Source organism: Lissotriton helveticus, chromosome 12 (assembly GCF_964261635.1).
Source record: "Lissotriton helveticus chromosome 12, aLisHel1.1, whole genome shotgun sequence".
Classification (NCBI taxonomy): domain Eukaryota; kingdom Metazoa; phylum Chordata; class Amphibia; order Caudata; family Salamandridae; genus Lissotriton; species Lissotriton helveticus.
This window is the reverse complement of record NC_136073.1, coordinates 789,855,259-789,874,379: the sequence shown is the minus strand read 5'-3', so window position 1 is coordinate 789,874,379 and position 19,121 is coordinate 789,855,259. Positions and strand designations below refer to the sequence as shown.

Here is a 19,121-nt window from a genome sequence, read left to right as displayed (position 1 = left end):
CCACGGGTGAGGTGGCTCTCCAACATTCTGTCTTCCAGAGAGTTTCCTCAGGGTCCACTCGGAAGAGTACCTAATCCTTAAAAATCCAACGCGACTGACATGTAGAGTTGTACGGAGCTCGCTGTCATATTCTCACACTGCAAACACCCTCCGTGGGGTCCCTGTCTACTTACCGTGGGGGGTTCCTTTAGTCCCCAGCGATTCTACAACCTATTGACATTGTCCCGACTGGAGTTGTGGTTCTTATACCACTTTGTATATGGTTTCCCCTCTCCCGCGCCTCATGTGCATTCGTGCTATGTGATTTATTTGCTTTAGTATTGTGTGCTTTGTGTATATCTCCATGTGGGAGATTCTGGAACATACTAGAGTATTATATAATAAATACATATTTTTTTTATAAATACCCTATGTGGTTCTTTTTCATTTAATCTAAACTATAAGATTGCATTCTGGTAAAACAAGCTGCTTAACACTCCTTTAAGACTAAGCCTAAAGGCTGCTCTCCACAGCCACCACTTGGATAGCTTTCCAAGGTTGTCAGAGACCTCTTAAATCGTCATAAGGGTTGTCTGGACTGCAAGGTGCCCACTTACATTAGTGGACATCATATACCAGGCCAGCTTCTCACTGGGTGCAATATGGGTCTATATAAAAACTGATCTTTTTCCATTAACAAAATGATAGTTTTTGGTTGAGTGTTCAGTCTTTGGGCTAAAATATTTTAAAAGGTTATTGTAATGTGTTCAGTTTTAAAGTACATGCACTTTTACACTGAGAGCATTAAAACCCTACTTCTATTATCCGATAACATGTCTCAACAAAAACGCTTGTTTTGTTTGAGAATGCCTTTTGTACAAGACTTGACGGAGCAGCTCAGTAGCGAGTGTGCTGCCTGGCTCACGCCTAGGTCACAAAAGCACCATCTAAAAGACAATTATTAAATAAAAAAATAAAAAAAACATTTAGAGTGAAATTTGACCAATAGTCATTGGCACAATAGAAGACTGCTTACTGTACTAATGCACACACTGCAGGAGCAGAATACAGTCCGATATTTGGCTGGACTGGGCTGACCCTCTATTCTATGCTGCAATAGGCAGAAAGAACGAACAAGTCTACAGTGGGCCAATGCACGAAGAAGTCCCTTTTGCAAATATATATATAGTTTAAAAATTGTAGTTTTAGCCTGCCTGTAATTGCATATTTTATCACCTGTGTTGTGTTTTAAATGTGTGGTTTTCCCTGCCCATGATTGCCTTCATTTAGTGTGTTGAATTGTGGGATTTGCAGTCCAACCTCTGTAGTTTGCCCCTCTAATTCCTTGGTGACAAATCAGTTTTCCCTCCAAATTTCTCCTTTGCTCTGTGCTTAGGCCTGTGTGCTCAAACAGTGCACCCCCAGCCTCCATTTTGTGTTCACAAGCCAGTGAGGCCAGCCCCCCTGCCTCCCCCCTCCCCCCCTCCCAGCAACAGGGATTTTCTACATCAGAGGGTGCTTCTGTGAGCTGTTGAAACTGTATATACTGGGGCCTGTGCACTTCGTTTTTTGGCCAGCAGGGGGAGTAAAGCTTTATTCAATCAGTATTGTTAGATTTCGAGTTCGTGAAGCCTTTACCTGCTGAAGTCCAAATTTGTGGATTGAGCCTGTCTGTCTCCTAGGAGATTCTGAACAGGAGCAAACAGCTTCCAACTCCCTGGCCAGCAAACCTTGTCTGAGGTTGCTGGGACCTTATATGGTGTGCTAGTGGTTGGCACATGTGTACACTGATTGGTGGTTGTACCAGGTATTTCTATTGGGTTAGGGTTAATGTCCTCATTGGTTGGGTATTTGAGTGTTCTGATTGGTTTCTCGGTCTGTGATTCAATCATTGCAGGGTTGGGACTAGGGCTAGGGTTAGAGCTTTAATTGGAAGTAGTGATTAGGGTTTCTGGTGTGATTGGTTGTTGGACCAGTTGTGGGACTAAGAGTAGGGTTAGGCTTTCTATTGGAAGTAGGGAATAGGGCTACCTGTACCAGTGGCTGCTTTGACTTGGGTTGGGACTACTGATGGGGCTAGGGCCTTTATTGGACGTAGAGATCAGGGTTTTTGAAATGAATGGATACTTGGACTAGGGTTAAGATTGGCTGCAAGGTCCTGGTCTCCTATTGGTTCTAGATGCTAGGGCTAGTGTTGTGATTGGATAGTGTTAGGGCTAGGGTTCCCATTGGCTGAAGGGGTCACCTGATTACTAGGGCTACAAAAAAGGCCAGGCTTAGGGCGTCTCAGCCCGGGCGTCGAGGACAAGGGTGTAGAGGACAAGGGTGTAGAGGACAAGGGTGTAGAGGACAAGGGTGTAGAGGACAAGGGTGTAGAGGACAAGGGTGTAGAGGACAAGGGTGTAGAGGACAAGGGTGTAGAGGACAAGGGTGTAGAGGACAAGGGTGTAGAGGACAAGGGTAGTTGCCTGTTTGGGCCTGTTAAGGGTGTAGAGGACAAGGGTAGTTGCCTGTTTGGGCCTGTTAAGGGTGTAGAGGACAATGGTAGTTGCCTGTTTGGGCCTGTTCGAGCCTGGTCGGGACTAGGGCCAGAAATGCTGCCCGTATTCTCATTTAATAATACCCAGCCCATAGCATCAACAACGACAAATAGAGCAATACACTCACACCAAATGTACACCACGCACACGCAATGCACAGATTAATGTACCAGCATGCACTACAAACCCAACCAAACCACATCTACACACCCTACTATCCCAACTACCACACATATCCACCATCACCCACAAACAGTACACAACTCTATCCGATACCACTAACCAATACACTCATCACTAACACAACACCAATCAACACCATAAATAACTACATCCCACTCAGACACACTCTCCCTGCTGTAATTACACCTAACAGTCCACCTTTTATCACTAACAAATATTCTCTTTCTTCTAAATTAGGATTTCCAATGCACTAGCCTATTTCTCAGCCTATACTTCACTCAATATATCTTCTAGCCCAACCTTCAGACTACTCTCAAACTTCTTTCTACTACTCCTTCTAATGCACTACCCTATCTCGCATCCTATAGATCTATCAATATATCCTCTACATCCACTCTCATTTATCCCAAACCCCATACCACTACTATGATCGCCAAAATAACCTTTTCTAGACTCTCCTGCTCTACCCCTCCATGCATCATCTGACACCTTTTTACTACACCGATCCCCTAAAACAAACATTTCTAAACTCTCCCCTCTGACTCCTTCCCTCCAAAACTCCTTTTACTCATCCAAAAGCCTCTTCCTACTACTAATATATACATTTAAAAAAAAAAAAATTCTTTTACTCTTTTATCCCTCCACTATCCTTTTTTCAATAAAAATTAACAGAACATGTTTCACTTTCACTTCTCAAATTCCATATTCAACTATACTAATATACTGCCTAAATAACTGAATAACATATCTACTACTCAAATTACTTCATATTTATACTATACTAATTTTCAACACTAATCCTTTATGGGTTCCGGAGTGGCGTGCTACTCGCCAGAAAAGCGCTTCAACGCCCATCAGGGGTAACAAGTGCTATATGAATGCAAATCTTTCTTCCCCTTTTATCCATCCGCTATCCTTCTCACTCCAAGTAACAGACTAATATCCACCACTGAAATTACCTCATATTTCACCATATTAATTCACCACTAATCCTCTATAGGCTCCCTGAATAGCATGCGTCAACAAGCGAGCGATAGATAAATACGAACCTTTGTCCTACTCTATCCTTCTGCTATCATTCCAAATCCAAATAACTGATTAACTTATCCACCACTTAAAATGTACTTGCATGTTTCACTATACTAATTCAACACTAATCCTCTGTGGGTCCCGGAGTAGCGTGCTACCCGCCGAAAAAGCGCTTCGACGCCTTGTCAGGGGTAGTAAGCGCTATATAAATGCAATTAATATATATATATATATATATATATATATATATATATATATATATATATATATATATATATATATATATATAACATTTATTTCTTGGCTAATGCCAGGCCTAAACAAGCTCTGGCAGAGCCAACAGGCTGGTGGTAGCCACCAGCCTTTTTGCTTTGCCAATGATTAAATGTCAATGACAAAAACAGATCAATGACTGAAGAGGGCTGGCTGAAAGCCCATCCACGTAGATTATACATATCATTTTATTAAAATCAAAAGGTATTGGACAAAGCTAAAAAAAATATACATTTCAATGGCTGAAAGTAAAATACGTGTTGGTCTAAAAAAAAAAAAAAAAAAAAAAAAAAAACACCGCCAAAGCAGTACCTCGCACAGAAGGGAACTGCGTTGTGTGATGTGCTGTTGTCAAAAAGCAAAATGCCATCATTCACAGGGAAGTAAGCCAATACCGTAAGTGGGCTCACCTACTGCCCAGTGCCATGACGTATGTTCTAGTGGGTGGAAGAAACTATTGACTGACAATAACATACCAACAGATGAATATGGTTCACTGAATCCCTTCTAGGTATGATTTTTGTAAAATCAAAGGTTTAGCTAATAAGAGACCTAACATGTTAGTCATAATTGAGCCCAATCTGCAGTTCCCTTTAAAATATACTTAATGTAGGCAGTGTTAGCATGTTAAAATGATAACTGGTAGTCAACAGAAATAATCTTAGCCAGGTCAGAACTAGGGGGAAATCAATCTTTTCTCTTTAATGCCTACTGTGGAACTGAAGTATTGAGTTCCCCTTTTCTATAACATCTGAAAGGCTTATGACAAACGAGTAATACTAGATCTCTTAACAAGTGTTACATGTTTCAGTCTTTGTCTTCCTATAACTGCACTATGCTTTCAACTTTTATGGCAAAACGGCTTTTGACAGGAAAACTAAATAAGCGTTGGCAATTCCAACAGGTCTCACCAATGCAAAAGCTATTGGCTTTGCCAATGTATTTCAGCCATGTTGTTCACCAGTGAGGCTGCTGTTCCGCATGACTAAAAGTTAGTGGGGTAAAGGAGAGTGCCATGGAGTGAGTGGAAGGGAGTAGAGTAGTGTGCCGTAGAAGGGAGTAGAGTAGTGTGCCGTAGAAGGGAGTAGAGTAGTGTGTCGTGGAGTGAGTAGAGTAGTGTGTCGTGGAGTGAGTAGAGTAGTGTGTCGTGGAGTGAGTAGAGTAGTGTGTCGTGGAGTGAGTAGAGTAGTGTGTCGTGGAGTGAGTAGAGTAGTGTGTCGTGGAGTGAGTAGAGTAGTGTGTCGTGGAGTGAGTAGAGTAGTGTGTCGTGGAGTGAGTAGAGTAGTGTGTCGTGGAGTGAGTAGAGTAGTGTGTCGTGGAGTGAGTAGAGTAGTGTGTCGTGGAGTGAGTAGAGTAGTGTGTCGTGGAGTGAGTAGAGTAGTGTGTCGTGGAGTGAGTAGAGTAGTGTGTCGTGGAGTGAGTAGAGTAGTGTGTCGTGGAGTGAGTAGAGTAGTGTGTCGTGGAGTGAGTAGAGTAGTGTGTCGTGGAGTGAGTAGAGTAGTGTGTCGTGGAGTGAGTAGCATAGAGGATGCTGCGTGGAGTACAGTGGCATAGATGGTTGTGGAGTGCCAAAGTGTTGTGGGGCAGAGGGGATTAGAGTGTTGTGGGGCAGAGGGGATTAGAGTGTTGTGGGGCAGAGGGGATTAGAGTGTTGTGGGGCAGAGGGGATTAGAGTGTTGTGGGGCAGAGGGGATTAGAGTGTTGTGGGGCAGAGGGGATTAGAGTGTTGTGGGGCAGAGGGGATTAGAGTGTTGTGGGGCAGAGGGGATTAGAGTGTTGTGGGGCAGAGGGGATTAGAGTGTTGTGGGGCAGAGGGGATTAGAGTGTTGTGGGGCAGAGGGGCAAGGAGGGAGATTAATATAACTGTCGTAGAGTGGAGCAGAACGTCACAGTGGAGAAAAGTTTAATTGAGTAGAGCTGCAGAATGTAGTGTAGTAGCACGGCATAAAGTACAATGATGCAGAGTAGATTGGCATAGAGAGCATTGTTCTTGGGTAAAGTGGTGTAGAGTGCATTGGTATAAAGTAGATTGCAGTGGCTGGCATACAGTGGAGCGGTTCAGCAAAGACTGTAGGGTAGCGTAGCATAGAGTGCAGAAGTGTAGAGTGGCTTAGAGTGCAGAGGAACAGAATAAATTAGAGATGCCTGGCGAAGAGTGTTTCAGCAAGCAGTGGCATGGTGTACAGCGGTACACAGTAGAGTGGAGTGATAGAGCAAAGTCGTAGATTGGCATAGAGTGCAGTGGCTTAAGAGTGTAGTGGTGCTGAGTGGCATTGAGTCCAGTAGGGCAGAGAGTATAATAAAGTGGAGTAGAGTGAAACGACTAAGCCCAATGGCAAAGAGCGCAGTAGCATAAAGTGTTTCAAAGTAGAGTATAGTGGCGTAGAGTGCAATGGCATAGCATGCATTGGTTTTGAGTACACTGGTGTGGAGTGCAATTCAGCAGAGTGCAGCGGCGTACGTACGGTGGTGCAGAATAGAAAGGCATAGAGTGAAATATGCATTGTGTGGTAGCACACTACCATTAGAGACATCTTTTAAATGACTTGCATCTGCACAGACACAGTTTTACTAATAAAAGTACACAGCACACAAACAATAGTCTGAAATGGTCATCACCTAGTGTACTGATTTGCTTTGATATGTATTAAAATATTTTTCTCCACCACACTTCAGACTTACCAAAAAATGTGCGCAATTTGTGCTTTTCTAATTCTGATGTATTCTGAAATATCTTCAGTTTATTTAAGACATTTTAATTTTCTACCCCACCCCCAGCTAGCATGATTGCCACATAAATCCTTCACTTTGAAGTCAGAAAGAAAAGTTAACACACGTCTCCCTGGAAGACAGAGCATGACATTTGACCTCCGTCTTTAAACGCACAGAAAACGTGACAAGATGGGAACAAGATTTAAAGGCCTGCTTACAGAAATCCACTACTGGTTGAAGAATACAGTAAATAGAGTGTGGGCAAGTGAAAGGACGAACTCAAGCTGGACAACCTAAAACATAATCAAGCAAATGGAATTACACAGCCAATAATAAGCAATGGGGGGGGGGGTGCGGACTTGCAGGTTTTGAGATAAAAAGGTAGCATGTACAAAGACATTCCTATGTGATCTTCAGTGGCTATATCATGCCTGTCTAGAACCCCTTTCATTGAAGAATGAGTTAATCAAGGTGCCACTTTTTTCATAATGCTTATAACGGACCGTAACTGGTTATAACTAGTGAGGGCAATTCAAATTACTAAAATTACCCTCGTCTTTGGGGTCCTGCTACGTAGACCTTACTATTTTAAAAAAAAAAAAACGTTTAGTAGGTTTTGTGATTTTGCATGGAAGATGCCTAGTTAAAGATTATTTTCCTAAGTGATATGGCTCCGAAAGTGGTACTTGCTAATGTTACCTAATGTCATATCAATAGGACTAAAGACGGCATGGAAAAACAAATACTAGGGTCTCAGGGTGAACTCTCAAATCGTGGTGCTGCGGTTACCATTACATACATAAATCACTTCTCTTTTTATTACAGAAAGTCACACTAATTAATTGAGGGGATGGTCACCCTACCCTAAAAACCACTCAACTTCATTGAGACTAATCATTTCAAGCTCATTTCACTACTTAATTCTGCACAAAGCTAATAGTAAAGGTTATGCCTAATTGGTTATCAAGCCATCTGGAATACTGGGACTTTTTGGACGATCAATATCAAGGTTTCAGGCCTTGTAAGTAAACAGAACGTTTTGCCTGCAGCAGTCAATGCAGGATTCGGGAATTGCAGTGAGGTCCTTCTTTTGGATTGAATCCAAGTACTTGAAACACAACCCTCCCATTTTGATGGACTATATGGCTGCAACAAGAATCTCTGGGATTGTAGTTAAGATTATTTTTGGTAAGACTGTTAGAGATCATAAATATTTCCCTGGCACCACAACTATATCATCTACACCAACACTCCGATCATTTGCCTGTGTAATATTGCTACTTGTAATGCATCTACAGAGGAATACAATCAATTACTGGTTTAGATGGCACTCTTCTCTAACAGTACAAGTTCCATAATTTTCTCAAATGTAAATCACTCAAGAACCACATCTTCGTCATAGCTACCATATTGACTGTGGTGCTGGTGGTACCATTCTATCTTCCAAGGATTTATTGTGAACAAAAAATGTCAGGTCCTAATATGGTCAACCAATTTAATTTCTGTGTGTGCCTCAGTTACAGCCATCTATTAAATAATTATTTTTCTCACTTTGACCAAAATGCACTAGCATCAAAATGCCTTTGTCTTGACTTGGTTAGATTACGGGAACATACACCACCTGGGACCTTCGTAGTTGGACATTAGCAAATTGCAGCCTTTACTGTAAATTTTACAATACGAATGCAAACCATAGAATTCTCCACTGGCCCTAGGATGCACGTACCGAGTGCAGTAAATGCGAGGTGTTGAAAAGGTGTTAAATACAAGGTATCAAGCACGACTTTAATATGACAACCCAAGTCAACAACCGAGCCAGGAGCAAAACATGACAGTGTTTAACATAAAGAAACTAATTATACGAGGCCAGCCTACGGAAAACAAATACAAATAGATAAAAAATGAATACGAGTCTGTCCTTTACCAAACACTTATCTATAAATAGGCACTACTATCTCTAGTCATTCCTACAGACGCAAGGAATGCTGTCTCTGAACACGCAAACGCTCGTTGACCTATAAATAATGAAAGGGGGTGAAAGGCATTCACATACATCCATGGGTCCATAAATAAACATTGACAGTATGACTATTGCTGAACAGATTTCAACGTATAACTAACCAGCGTGATTAATATCTACTCGTGTACACAATGCTTAAAACTGCCATTTAGAGCTTTTAAAGGAGATGCAAGTGTGTTAAACGGAGGTTAAGGGACAAGATGTAAACTAAGTGTACCGTTTAGCCATGTCTCAAGATAAACACATGGGCTTCTAAAGAAAAGTCTCACCTCGACACTTACTTAGGTAGGCCACGCAGAAAAAAATACAGATGTCAAAGGAGCTAGCTGAGCAATACTTCAGTGAGACGAAAATATAACATTCCATCACAAGGGCTAGTTACTGGCTGCTAATTATACATTCTACTTCATAGCGTTCTGACCCTTTGTATCTTACATGTAAGCCATAATCATTTGGACCCAGGTTAAGAATTTAAGAAAAAAAAGAACTAGATGAATGTGAACAACGTGCTCAAGGTTTGTGCATTCATTCAAAGTTAAGGCAGCCTACGGTTGATCCATTGCCCCATGCTGGGGATGACAGAAGCAAAACGCGAATTACAATTTAACTGGTCAATAAATAAAGCCCACGTACCAACAGCATCAATAAATATGTATAATAAAGGATTTGGCAAAAAACAAGTCTAGTACAAAAACAAAACCTGTCTCCAAGTCCAGACATACAAAGAGCCAAGCTACATGGTGCTAAAGATGACCTGGTGACGAATTCCAGCGCAGCTACGGAGAATGTTAAGTACTACTATCTGATTAAGCCCCAATCGTCCTCTACTATGACAATACAGGGGTGATTCCGATGTATCAATGAAATCGCTCACGAAAGATGGGAAGCACGCTTTAAATGAGAATTCTGCAAACAAAGAACTAAGTAGAACGGTTGCTCCTCAGAGGCGGCACCACAAACTCAGGTCAATTGACACTTTGGAGCTTAAAAGCCTGCCCTAACAGAATGTGACAAAAATTATACAACCTTTTCAGACACGACTGATGCAACCATTCACCCGAAAGCCTGCCAGCTACCTAATCAAGGTCAGAACAAGACCACGTTACCACATTTCATTGCCATCAAACAACCATAGCCCACTTTCACGATTACCTCCCAAAAGCAAACAAATAAAGACACTAAAGAGTGGCCACTCTCGAAACATTAACATTCAAAGAGACAAGTCATAGCTGACAAATCACTGCAACTAAATCTAGCTTAACTCTCTGCATGCTTGCTAAATTATGTATCCGCGCTACATCAGTGGCTCAAATAAATGCCCATTGCTGCTCTCAAAATAGACACCGCAAGTATGCAATTTACAACCAAACTACACAAGAAAACTTTCCCCAAAACCAACCCTTTCCACAAAGATCAAGCAAGCAACGCAGTCTGTAACTAGTCAAACACACAAATGTAGAAACATTTACTATCTAGGCAGGGACTTTCCTACCACGGACTTCCGTATAATACACTCACAATGCTTCACTGCGCTTAAAGTCTTTAGCCTCAGCAGCAAAACGCTTTCAATCATACCACTTGATCGTCTAATTCAATCAAACCACCCGATTTCCACCCAGTCTGATGTTATCAACCACAGGGTACGTTGGACAGCTTCCGCTTAAAATTGCGACTGATTGTTAATATCCTAACGCAGCTTCCTGCCAGCACTAAGGTCTGGAGCCCCTTCCCATAGGTCGCATTGGTTCCCCAATTTTCCCAGCACGTGCCCTGACAGACCAGCAGACTTGCCACATTAAGTAACAAAGCCGCTTAAGGAACCCTGGGTGTGTCCGTCTCTAAAACTGCATGCCACGCTTCCAACCCTCCAGCTGCTCCTTCGGCCAGATTTGGTCACTGGGGGTTCTCAAGTTTCCCCTCAGAGAACTCTTGCACGTTCGACCAGAGACAGCCTCCTTCCTGCTTTCCCCTCCATCCGCTGCGCACTGCTGGGCTCCTGGACACCCTCACCCGTTGCGTATGCCCGACTCCGACACATACCCATCACACAGATTCCCAACGTTCGTAGTAAAAAAAGATGCACCAATACACCTGGCCTGTGTGCCAATCGAGCCCGTGGCTTCAACGAGGCCCGCTAGGCCCAAGACCAGAGACTCCGTAAGACCGGCAGATAAAAGCCCCTGGCTATGAGAAGGGTCCGGAGGATATGTACACGAACCATCCAGTGGCGCGGCCGGGCCGTCCCAGGCCCCCCTGTCCTCGCGCTCGCACCCCCGCGAACAATAGAAACCGCCGGCGCTCCCGACGTTACCTGAGCCTCTTCCACACTGACACCCGCCACCCCCGGCACGTGATACAGGAGGGGGCAAGACAGAGAGGCGCGTAACACGTGACCAGACAAGATGGCCGTCAAGCTTGCCGCGTTCACTGTAGGTGGCGCCATTTTAGTCTGCTTTCTATGTCATTTCTAGGCACTGAAGCGGCCATTATGAAAGCCATTATTTTGAATATTGAACTTCAGTGAAAGGTGAGCCAGAGCACCAGGCATTACAGAACCATTCTAAAATTGTAAATAAGAAAAGTCAGCAGTGTCATTGCCTATTGGTTTATTGAGTATTGATACGCATACAATTGGTATTTATTCTAAGAGTATAAAACTCACATGTAAATAAACTCGTAATATAAAGTATGTTTATCAAGAACATGCCGATTGTGCGCGTTGGTTTCAAAGATGTTTATTCTATAACGGATGACGTTTTAACTTTTCACACTCGTTCGTGTAGACGGAGGTTTTCTTTAGTACTCTTTCCGCGTCATTCATTCTCTGGTTCCTCTAATTTGCCATGCGGTTTGCCGACGTACTGACCCTCGAGCTTCCTTCTTTCGATGCCTTTTTAGTCACGTGATGAGGGTCATGCAGACTTCTTCCGGGCGGTGGTGTGAGTTGGGGAGCCCGGAAGCGGTGGGGTTTGGCAGGTTTGGGGGTCCTAGCATAGCGTCATGGCGGCGGGCAGCAGCAACTGGTTGTCGGGAGTGAACGTGGTGCTGGTTATGGCGTATGGTAGTTTGGTAAGGAAAGAACAAATACTGGGAGTGGGTGTATTGCAATGCTTGAAAGTTCGTTGCAGGGGATGAGCGGGTTTTGTAGGTGGATGCACAACATTGTAAAGGGGCAACTGTGTGAGGGAGGCTTTCTCTTCTTGAGATGAGTGTGTCATTAAAGCGGGGAACAGTGGTATGAGGTGATAACGAAGTCAAGTATGTATAGTTTGAGAAATGTTATTGTAGAAGTCAAGGGGATTGAGTATATGGCCCGGATTAGGGGATAACCTAACATGTTATCTGTGCCCAGTCAGAGAAAGAGCAGTGAAGTGTTAAGATTTTGTACTTCATGTATTGGAATGAGCACGGTGAGGTGTATTCCCTGTCCTGCAGGAGGCGATCAGTTACAAGGCTGCTGCCTTGTGAGCCCTTGTCATTTGTAACCTTACCATTAAATTATTGCTTTTGACGCTACATCCCTTTCCATTCCTTTATGAAACATAATATTAAAAGCCAAACTGCAAGTCTCATAATAGTGTGCTAGGACACCTGCGAAAAATGGAATTAACATAAGGAGGGCTGCTAGTAGTCAAGGCATGTCATGTGTAACTCCTCCATTTATTTCTTGCTTTTTAGGTCGAGCGTAGCGAAGCGTAGCGATGGACCTTTTGTTAGCGTGTCTGGGGGAATGTGAGACAGCGATCGCCCACGCGCCTCGCTGTCTCAGATTTGTCCGTGTGAACGCGCTTTTGAATCTAGCTGCTGGGAGCTGCAAAACAATAAGGCAGACTTTGACGATGCGAGCGCCTGTTCCCGCCCCCGCCTTCAAACACTCACCGGCTGCAAGGGGGGGCTCCTCTGACGGCGGCAGGACGTCTGTGACTCTTTGGGCTGGCGGCCCCGGGCACTCCACGGGAGCCCTGGGCCGCGGGAGGACGTCCCTTCTTCTTCCGGGCGGGCGCTGGCCAATCACAGCGCGGCGGCGGCCGTCACTCAACGTTAGCCTCGCTGTCGTGCTCCCTCCCCCCCGCTCCTCTATGGGGAGCGCGCACCACTAGTTAAAATAGTGCGCATACTTATTTGCATACAGTATCAAGCTAATCCTGCTTGTTTCATTAAGCAGCGGCTTCAGGGGCTCATGCGTCTGCATGGCGTAAAGCCGATAACTTATTTGCATACAATAATCCTGTGTTGGGAACTATCACCGTCATGCTGCAGACCCTCCCTGCGCCAGGCTACTTGGTCCACGCTGCGCAGATCTCCTGTTTATTTTTACTATTTTGCCGTTTTCGCAAAGTGGTGCGCGCGCACCCCTGGTTTCACTTTTGCCGGCTTCGCGAGTAGTGCACGCGCACCCCAGCTACAGAACCGAAGCTTGCTGGGTTCGAGACATGGTTTTCTGTGCAGAGAAGTTCCTTTCTTTATTTTATTTATTTATTTATGCATTTTTATATAGCGCGGACTTTACCCGAAGGTGTCACAGCGCTTCACAAAAGTGTTCACTCCAAGCGATAGTACGGTATGTTGACTGAAGGGGAAGATGTAACTATGGTTACCATAAGCTTTTGTCTAAGCCTGAGTGCAGACCGAGGCGGGACACATTAATCTTTTGATGGTGAAACTCTTTTCTGCGCTCTGTAAATATACGCCTGGTAGTTGGCTGGCCAACCTTTGTTTTCTTCAGAAGCACGGGTCATCCTTACTGGTTAATACCGTAAACTTTACTAATAACCTCCACTAAACACGAAGTTCTGTTGTTGGCACTCCCCCGGAGACGATACAAACTGCCGTTTGTCTCTTCCTGGTTCTGCTTTAGGGTGGCGTGCCCCTGCCTAGCACCGCCCTGTGCTTTGCAAGTGTGGTTTTGTGTTCCCAGCTTCATTAATGGGTAGTCAGGATTGAATAAAAAGAAATTGAATTTGAATTTAACATTTTGAAAGTACAGAAGAATTTGGGGAATAACTACAAATCCTCACTGCTTGTTTTTCTTCAAGCGATCATGTTTCATGCTCTTTTTGCTGTTATTTTCCGGAACATGTGTGCCTGTGTAACAACATCTTGAAAGAACTATGAGGATCGTGAGTAGTGCATGCTGCCACATGCTGCAGGCACGTCGGCCCTGTCTCTTTTTCTCAAAGGGACCCTCCTATGATGTTTCTCGCACCTCATTACTTGCAGTTTAACTGTTTTACTTGTTTGGGTCAAACCACATCAGTCCAATCTGAAGACGTCTGGCACCCCCTCCCCTTTGGCACATTCCACATTGTGTATTTGGTGGAACACATTGTCTGCTTTCTTCCAGGAGACCACAAAGAACAAGCATTGAAAATGCAATAGGTCTCGCAATAGAAGAGTTTCACATTTTTCGTTTTGCAAATGGATGAGTGGCGTTGCGTGGATGAGTGGCGTTGCGTGGATGAGTGGCGTTGCGTGGATGAGTGGCGTTGCGTGGGTGAGTGGCGTTGCGTGGGTGAGTGGCGTTGCGTGTGTGGCGTTGCATGTGTGAGTGGCGTTGCATGTGTGTGTGGCGTTGCGTGTGTGTGTGGCGTTGCGTGTGTGTGTGGCGTTGCGTGGGTGAGTGGCGTTGCGTGTGTGGCGTTGCATGTGTGAGTGGCGTTGCATGTGTGAGTGGCGTTGCATGTGTGAGTGGCGTTGCATGTGTGAGTGGCGTTGCATGTGTGAGTGGCGTTGCGTGTGTGAGTGGCGTTGCGTGTGTGAGTGGCGTTGCGTGGGTGAGTGGCGTTGCGTGGGTGAGTGGCGTTGCGTGGGTGAGTGGCGTTGCGTGGGTGAGTGGCGTTGCGTGGGTGAGTGGCGTTGCGTGTGTGAGTGGCGTTGCGTGTGTGAGTGGCGTTGCGTGTGTGAGTGGCGTTGCGTGTGTGAGTGGCGTTGCGTGTGTGAGTGGCGTTGCGTGTGTGAGTGGCGTTGCGTGTGTGAGTGGCGTTGCGTGTGTGAGTGGCGTTGCGTGTGTGTGTGGCGTTGCGTGTGTGTGTGGCGTTGCGTGTGTGTGTGGCGTTGTGTGTGTGGCGTTGTGTGTGTGGCGTTGCGTGTGTGTGTGGCGTTGCGTGTGTGTGTGGCGTTGCGTGTGTGAGTGGCGTTGCGTGTGTGTGTGGCGTTGCGTGTGTGAGTGGCGTTGCGTGTGTGAGTGGCGTTGCGTGTGTGAGTGGCGTTGCGTGTGTGAGTGGCGTTGCGTGTGTGAGTGGCGTTGCGTGTGTGAGTGGCGTTGCGTGTGTGAGTGGCGTTGCGTGGGTGAGTGGCGTTGCGTGTGTGAGTGGCGTTGCGTGTGTGAGTGGCGTTACGTGTGTGTGTGGCGTTGCGTGTGTGTGTGGCGTTGCGTGTGTGTGTGGCGTTGCGTGTGTGTGTGGCGTTGTGTGTGTGTGTGGCGTTGCGTGTGTGAGTGGCGTTGCGTGTGTGAGTGGCGTTGCGTGGGTGAGTGGCGTTGCGTGGGTGAGTGGCGTTGCGTGGGTGAGTGGCGTTGCGTGGGTGAGTGGCGTTGCGTGGGTGAGTGGCGTTGCATGTGTGAGTGGCGTTGCGTGTGTGAGTGGCGTTGCGTGTGTGAGTGGCGTTGCGTGGGTGAGTGGCGTTGCATGTGTGAGTGGCGTTGCATGTGTGAGTGGCGTTGCGTGTGTGAGTGGCGTTGCATGTGTGAGTGGCGTTGCGTGTGTGAGTGGCGTTGCGTGTGTGTGTGGCGTTGCGTGGGTGAGTGGCGTTGCGTGGGTGAGTGGCGTTGCGTGGGTGAGTGGCGTTGCGTGGGTGAGTGGCGTTGCGTGGGTGAGTGGCGTTGCGTGGGTGAGTGGCGTTGCGTGGGTGAGTGGCGTTGCGTGGGTGAGTGGCGTTGCGTGGGTGAGTGGCGTTGCGTGGGTGAGTGGCGTTGCGTGGGTGAGTGGCGTTGCGTGTGTGTGTGGCGTTGCGTGTGTGTGTGGCGTTGCGTGTGTGTGTGGCGTTGCGTGTGTGGCGTTGCGTGTGTGAGTGGCGTTGCGTGGCTGAGTGGCGTTGCGTGGCTGAGTGGCGTTGCGTGGCTGAGTGGCGTTGCGTGGCTGAGTGGCGTTGCGTGGCTGAGTGGCGTTGCGTGGCTGAGTGGCGTTGCGTGGGTGAGTGGCGTTGCGTGGGTGAGTGGCGTTGCGTGGGTGAGTGGCGTTGCGTGTGTGAGTGGCGTTGCGTGTGTGAGTGGCGTTGCGTGTGTGAGTGGCGTTGCGTGTGTGAGTGGCGTTGCGTGTGTGAGTGGCGTTGCGTGTGTGAGTGGCGTTGCGTGTGAGTGGCGTTGCGTGTGTGTGGCGTTGCGTGTGTGTGGCGTTGCGTGTGTGGCGTTGCGTGTGTGAGTGGCGTTGCGTGTGTGAGTGGCGTTGCGTGTGTGAGTGGCGTTGCGTGGGTGAGTGGCGTTGCGTGGGTGAGTGGCGTTGCGTGGGTGAGTGGCGTTGCGTGGTTGAGTGGCGTTGCGTGGTTGAGTGGCGTTGCGTGGTTGAGTGGCGTTGCGTGGTTGAGTGGCGTTGCGTGTGTGTGTGGCGTTGCGTGTGTGTGTGTGGCGTTGCGTGTGTGTGTGGCGTTGCGTGTGTGTGTGGCGTTGCGTGTGTGGCGTTGCGTGGCTGAGTGGCGTTGCGTGGCTGAGTGGCGTTGCGTGGCTGAGTGGCGTTGCGTGGCTGAGTGGCGTTGCGTGGCTGAGTGGCGTTGCGTGGCTGAGTGGCGTTGCGTGGCTGAGTGGCGTTGCGTGGCTGAGTGGCGTTGCGTGGCTGAGTGGCGTTGCGTGGGTGAGTGGCGTTGCGTGGTTGAGTGGCGTTGCGTGTGTGAGTGGCGTTGCGTGTGTGAGTGGCGTTGCGTGTGTGGCGTTGCGTGTGTGGCGTTGCGTGTGTGTGTGGCGTTGCGTGTGTGGCGTTGCGTGTGTGTGTGACGTTGCGTGTGTGTGTGACATTGCGTGTGTGAGTGGCGTTGCGTGTGTGAGTGGCGTTGCGTGTGTGAGTGGCGTTGCGTGTGTGAGTGGCGTTGCGTGGCTGAGTGGCGTTGCGTGGGTGAGTGGCGTTGCGTGGGTGAGTGGCGTTGCGTGGGTGAGTGGCGTTGCGTGTGTGAGTGGCGTTGCGTGTGTGAGTGGCGTTGCGTGTGTGTGTGGCGTTGCGTGTGTGTGTGGCGTTGCGTGTGTGTGTGGCGTTGCGTGTGTGTGTGGCGTTGCGTGGGTGAGTGGCGTTGCGTGGGTGAGTGAATGGTTAGCTGTTGCTTATGCGACGTATAGCACTTAATACTAAAGTAGGCAGACCTTCTTAGCCTTTGTGAGAATAATAGCAAAATAAAAATAAAAACCAGATCAAGTCAAGGACGCAAACGGCACCATGCTATTGTTTATTTACTCAGATGATTTGCATAAAAATGTAACTTGTGAGCACGTTTCTCTAACTCTCCAATAATCCCATTACAACACTTTGTACAAATGAGATTGGGACTCATCCTTCCGAAGTCGAGAAAAATGTGCAACGCTGTGTTGTAGTTAATTTTTTTAATTAACAAAATGCAAATAATGTGGAGAGATTTCAAGTGATTCAGGAATGGGCGCCCTTGTAAAGAGAAAGTACGGCCGGCCTGGGCAGTGATAGGGAAGGAGGGAGGAGAAATGCGAGTCACGGCAGCAGCAGCCTTTGATGTGCCTGCCGGCCGGCCGTGAATAATTAGGGGGTGAGAAATGCGCTCGGAGGGCTGCCTTTGATGTGGTAATGCGAGGCAGGCAGGCAGGCGGCTGGTGGCATTGTGCACGCGCTTTTTAGGGCTTGCGCAAGCGCAATGACCTAAAAAGCACATGCACTTGAAGGAATCGCCAGTGGAATCGCCAGTGGTGGATAAACACTGGATAAGCCCCTATAGAGCTTCGCCAGCTATGCGCTGAAGCGCATCAGCAGGCGAGCCCTAAAAAGCATTTCCAACATCTGAATATTTGTAATAATTATATGTATTTAAGAGCTACAATGGAATCGGTGGAATTAATTTTTTAGCATTGAAAATTGGGAAATTACCCCTGCTAAAAAGAGCAATTACAGCATTTAAAATGTGAACCTGGACCAAATGGAATGGTGCGAGGATTTGCGGCGAAATGTCAAAAGTATTTTTTGCAGTTACTTTTCCTCGCAGTGGGGCCATGTGCTTGCTTCTTTGAGGTGTTCCGTTGTTGCCTTAGGTGGCGACCTTGCTTTGCTGTAGGGGCGCTTCCGGCAGGATATCTACCACCTTAATGAGCTCTCAAAACAAGTTTCATGTTATGGCTTTATCACACTTTTCATACGCAACTGCTATTTTCTCACATGAGCGCCTGCCGAGCTGTACATCTGCTTTGCTAGATTGCTTTTTCCCATAAATGAGCTAGGAGTCGAGGTTTTATGGATGTGTCTGCGACTCCAGCCTTCCTTCAGTGAACCCTCAGACTTAAAATGTAATGGTACCAGGTCAGTGTCATAAACCCAGTACACCAGAAGATCAAGACTTTGTATTTAGATAGCTGTGCACTTTTGGGTTCACTCAGCGCCACCACAGCATCAATCTGTGCAACCATTCAACAACTGGTTCAAATATGTTCTCTCAATGTTTCAAGCTGTCACAAAAAGATGTTAATATTTCATTTCTGTTCTTGGATTTTCGTCACAATAAAATACACTGAACATAATCTTCACAAAAGTTATTTACAAAAGTTTAAGCTATTGCCATTATAAATTACAATAACTTTTATTGAAGTATTAATTATTAAGAAAAATTAAAAGCCATTGTTATTTGTAATATCAATACATCTAAGTCACGTAAATACAACACATATTGCAGTACAAATTCTATAGGTGTCCCATTTGCGAAAGTTATAACCATTGGCATTGTAAATGACAAAGCTATTAATTTCGCTATTTTCAAAACCAACACATAAATACAAAATGTGTCATTTACAATACCAATAGCTCAAACTTTCCTAATGCGAGACCTATTGCATTGCAAATGCTTGTTTATTTATCTATTTAATGCATTTTGTATAGTGCAGACTTTACCCAAAGGTGTCAGAGCGCTTCACAATAGAACCAAATACGTTACATGAGGAGAATTTTACATATAAGTTACAGATACAAACGAGAATGAAGAAAAATAAAACAATAGATGGCAGTCTCACAAAAACACATTAGGATGAAGATCGTACAGGCATAGATTACTAATTTACAATATTTAAAGAACTTCCTTGAGGGACATGAAAAGGGATGTATCCGATTTGGAAGAGCACAGATTTGAGATTAGTTTTGAAGTACTAGGTATAGGTGGTGGTACGGAGTAGTGGAGGTAGCGAGTTCCAGATACTAACCCCATTGCCTGAGAAGGATTGAGCCATCGATATTTCC

General features: G+C 46.1%; 2 protein-coding genes across 2 annotated transcripts in view; one reads left to right on the top strand and one right to left on the bottom strand.

Annotated features, from left to right (window-relative positions):
• UBAP2L (ubiquitin associated protein 2 like) overlaps positions 1-11,168 on the bottom strand; it is a 775,602-nt gene extending 764,434 nt beyond the window's left edge. The window contains exon 1 of the mRNA XM_078668896.1: positions 11,048-11,168. The gene's annotated coding sequence lies outside the window, so the exon portion shown is untranslated. The remainder of the gene's footprint in view (positions 1-11,047) is intronic.
• Positions 11,169-11,626: 458 nt separating this feature from the next.
• The window catches only part of LTAP1 (lipid transport auxiliary protein 1), a 48,968-nt gene continuing 41,473 nt past the window's right edge, over positions 11,627-19,121 (top strand). Inside the window, exon 1 of the mRNA XM_078668649.1 lies at positions 11,627-11,805. Coding sequence (XP_078524775.1) covers positions 11,737-11,805 — 69 coding nt within the window. The 5' untranslated portion in view covers positions 11,627-11,736. The remainder of the gene's footprint in view (positions 11,806-19,121) is intronic.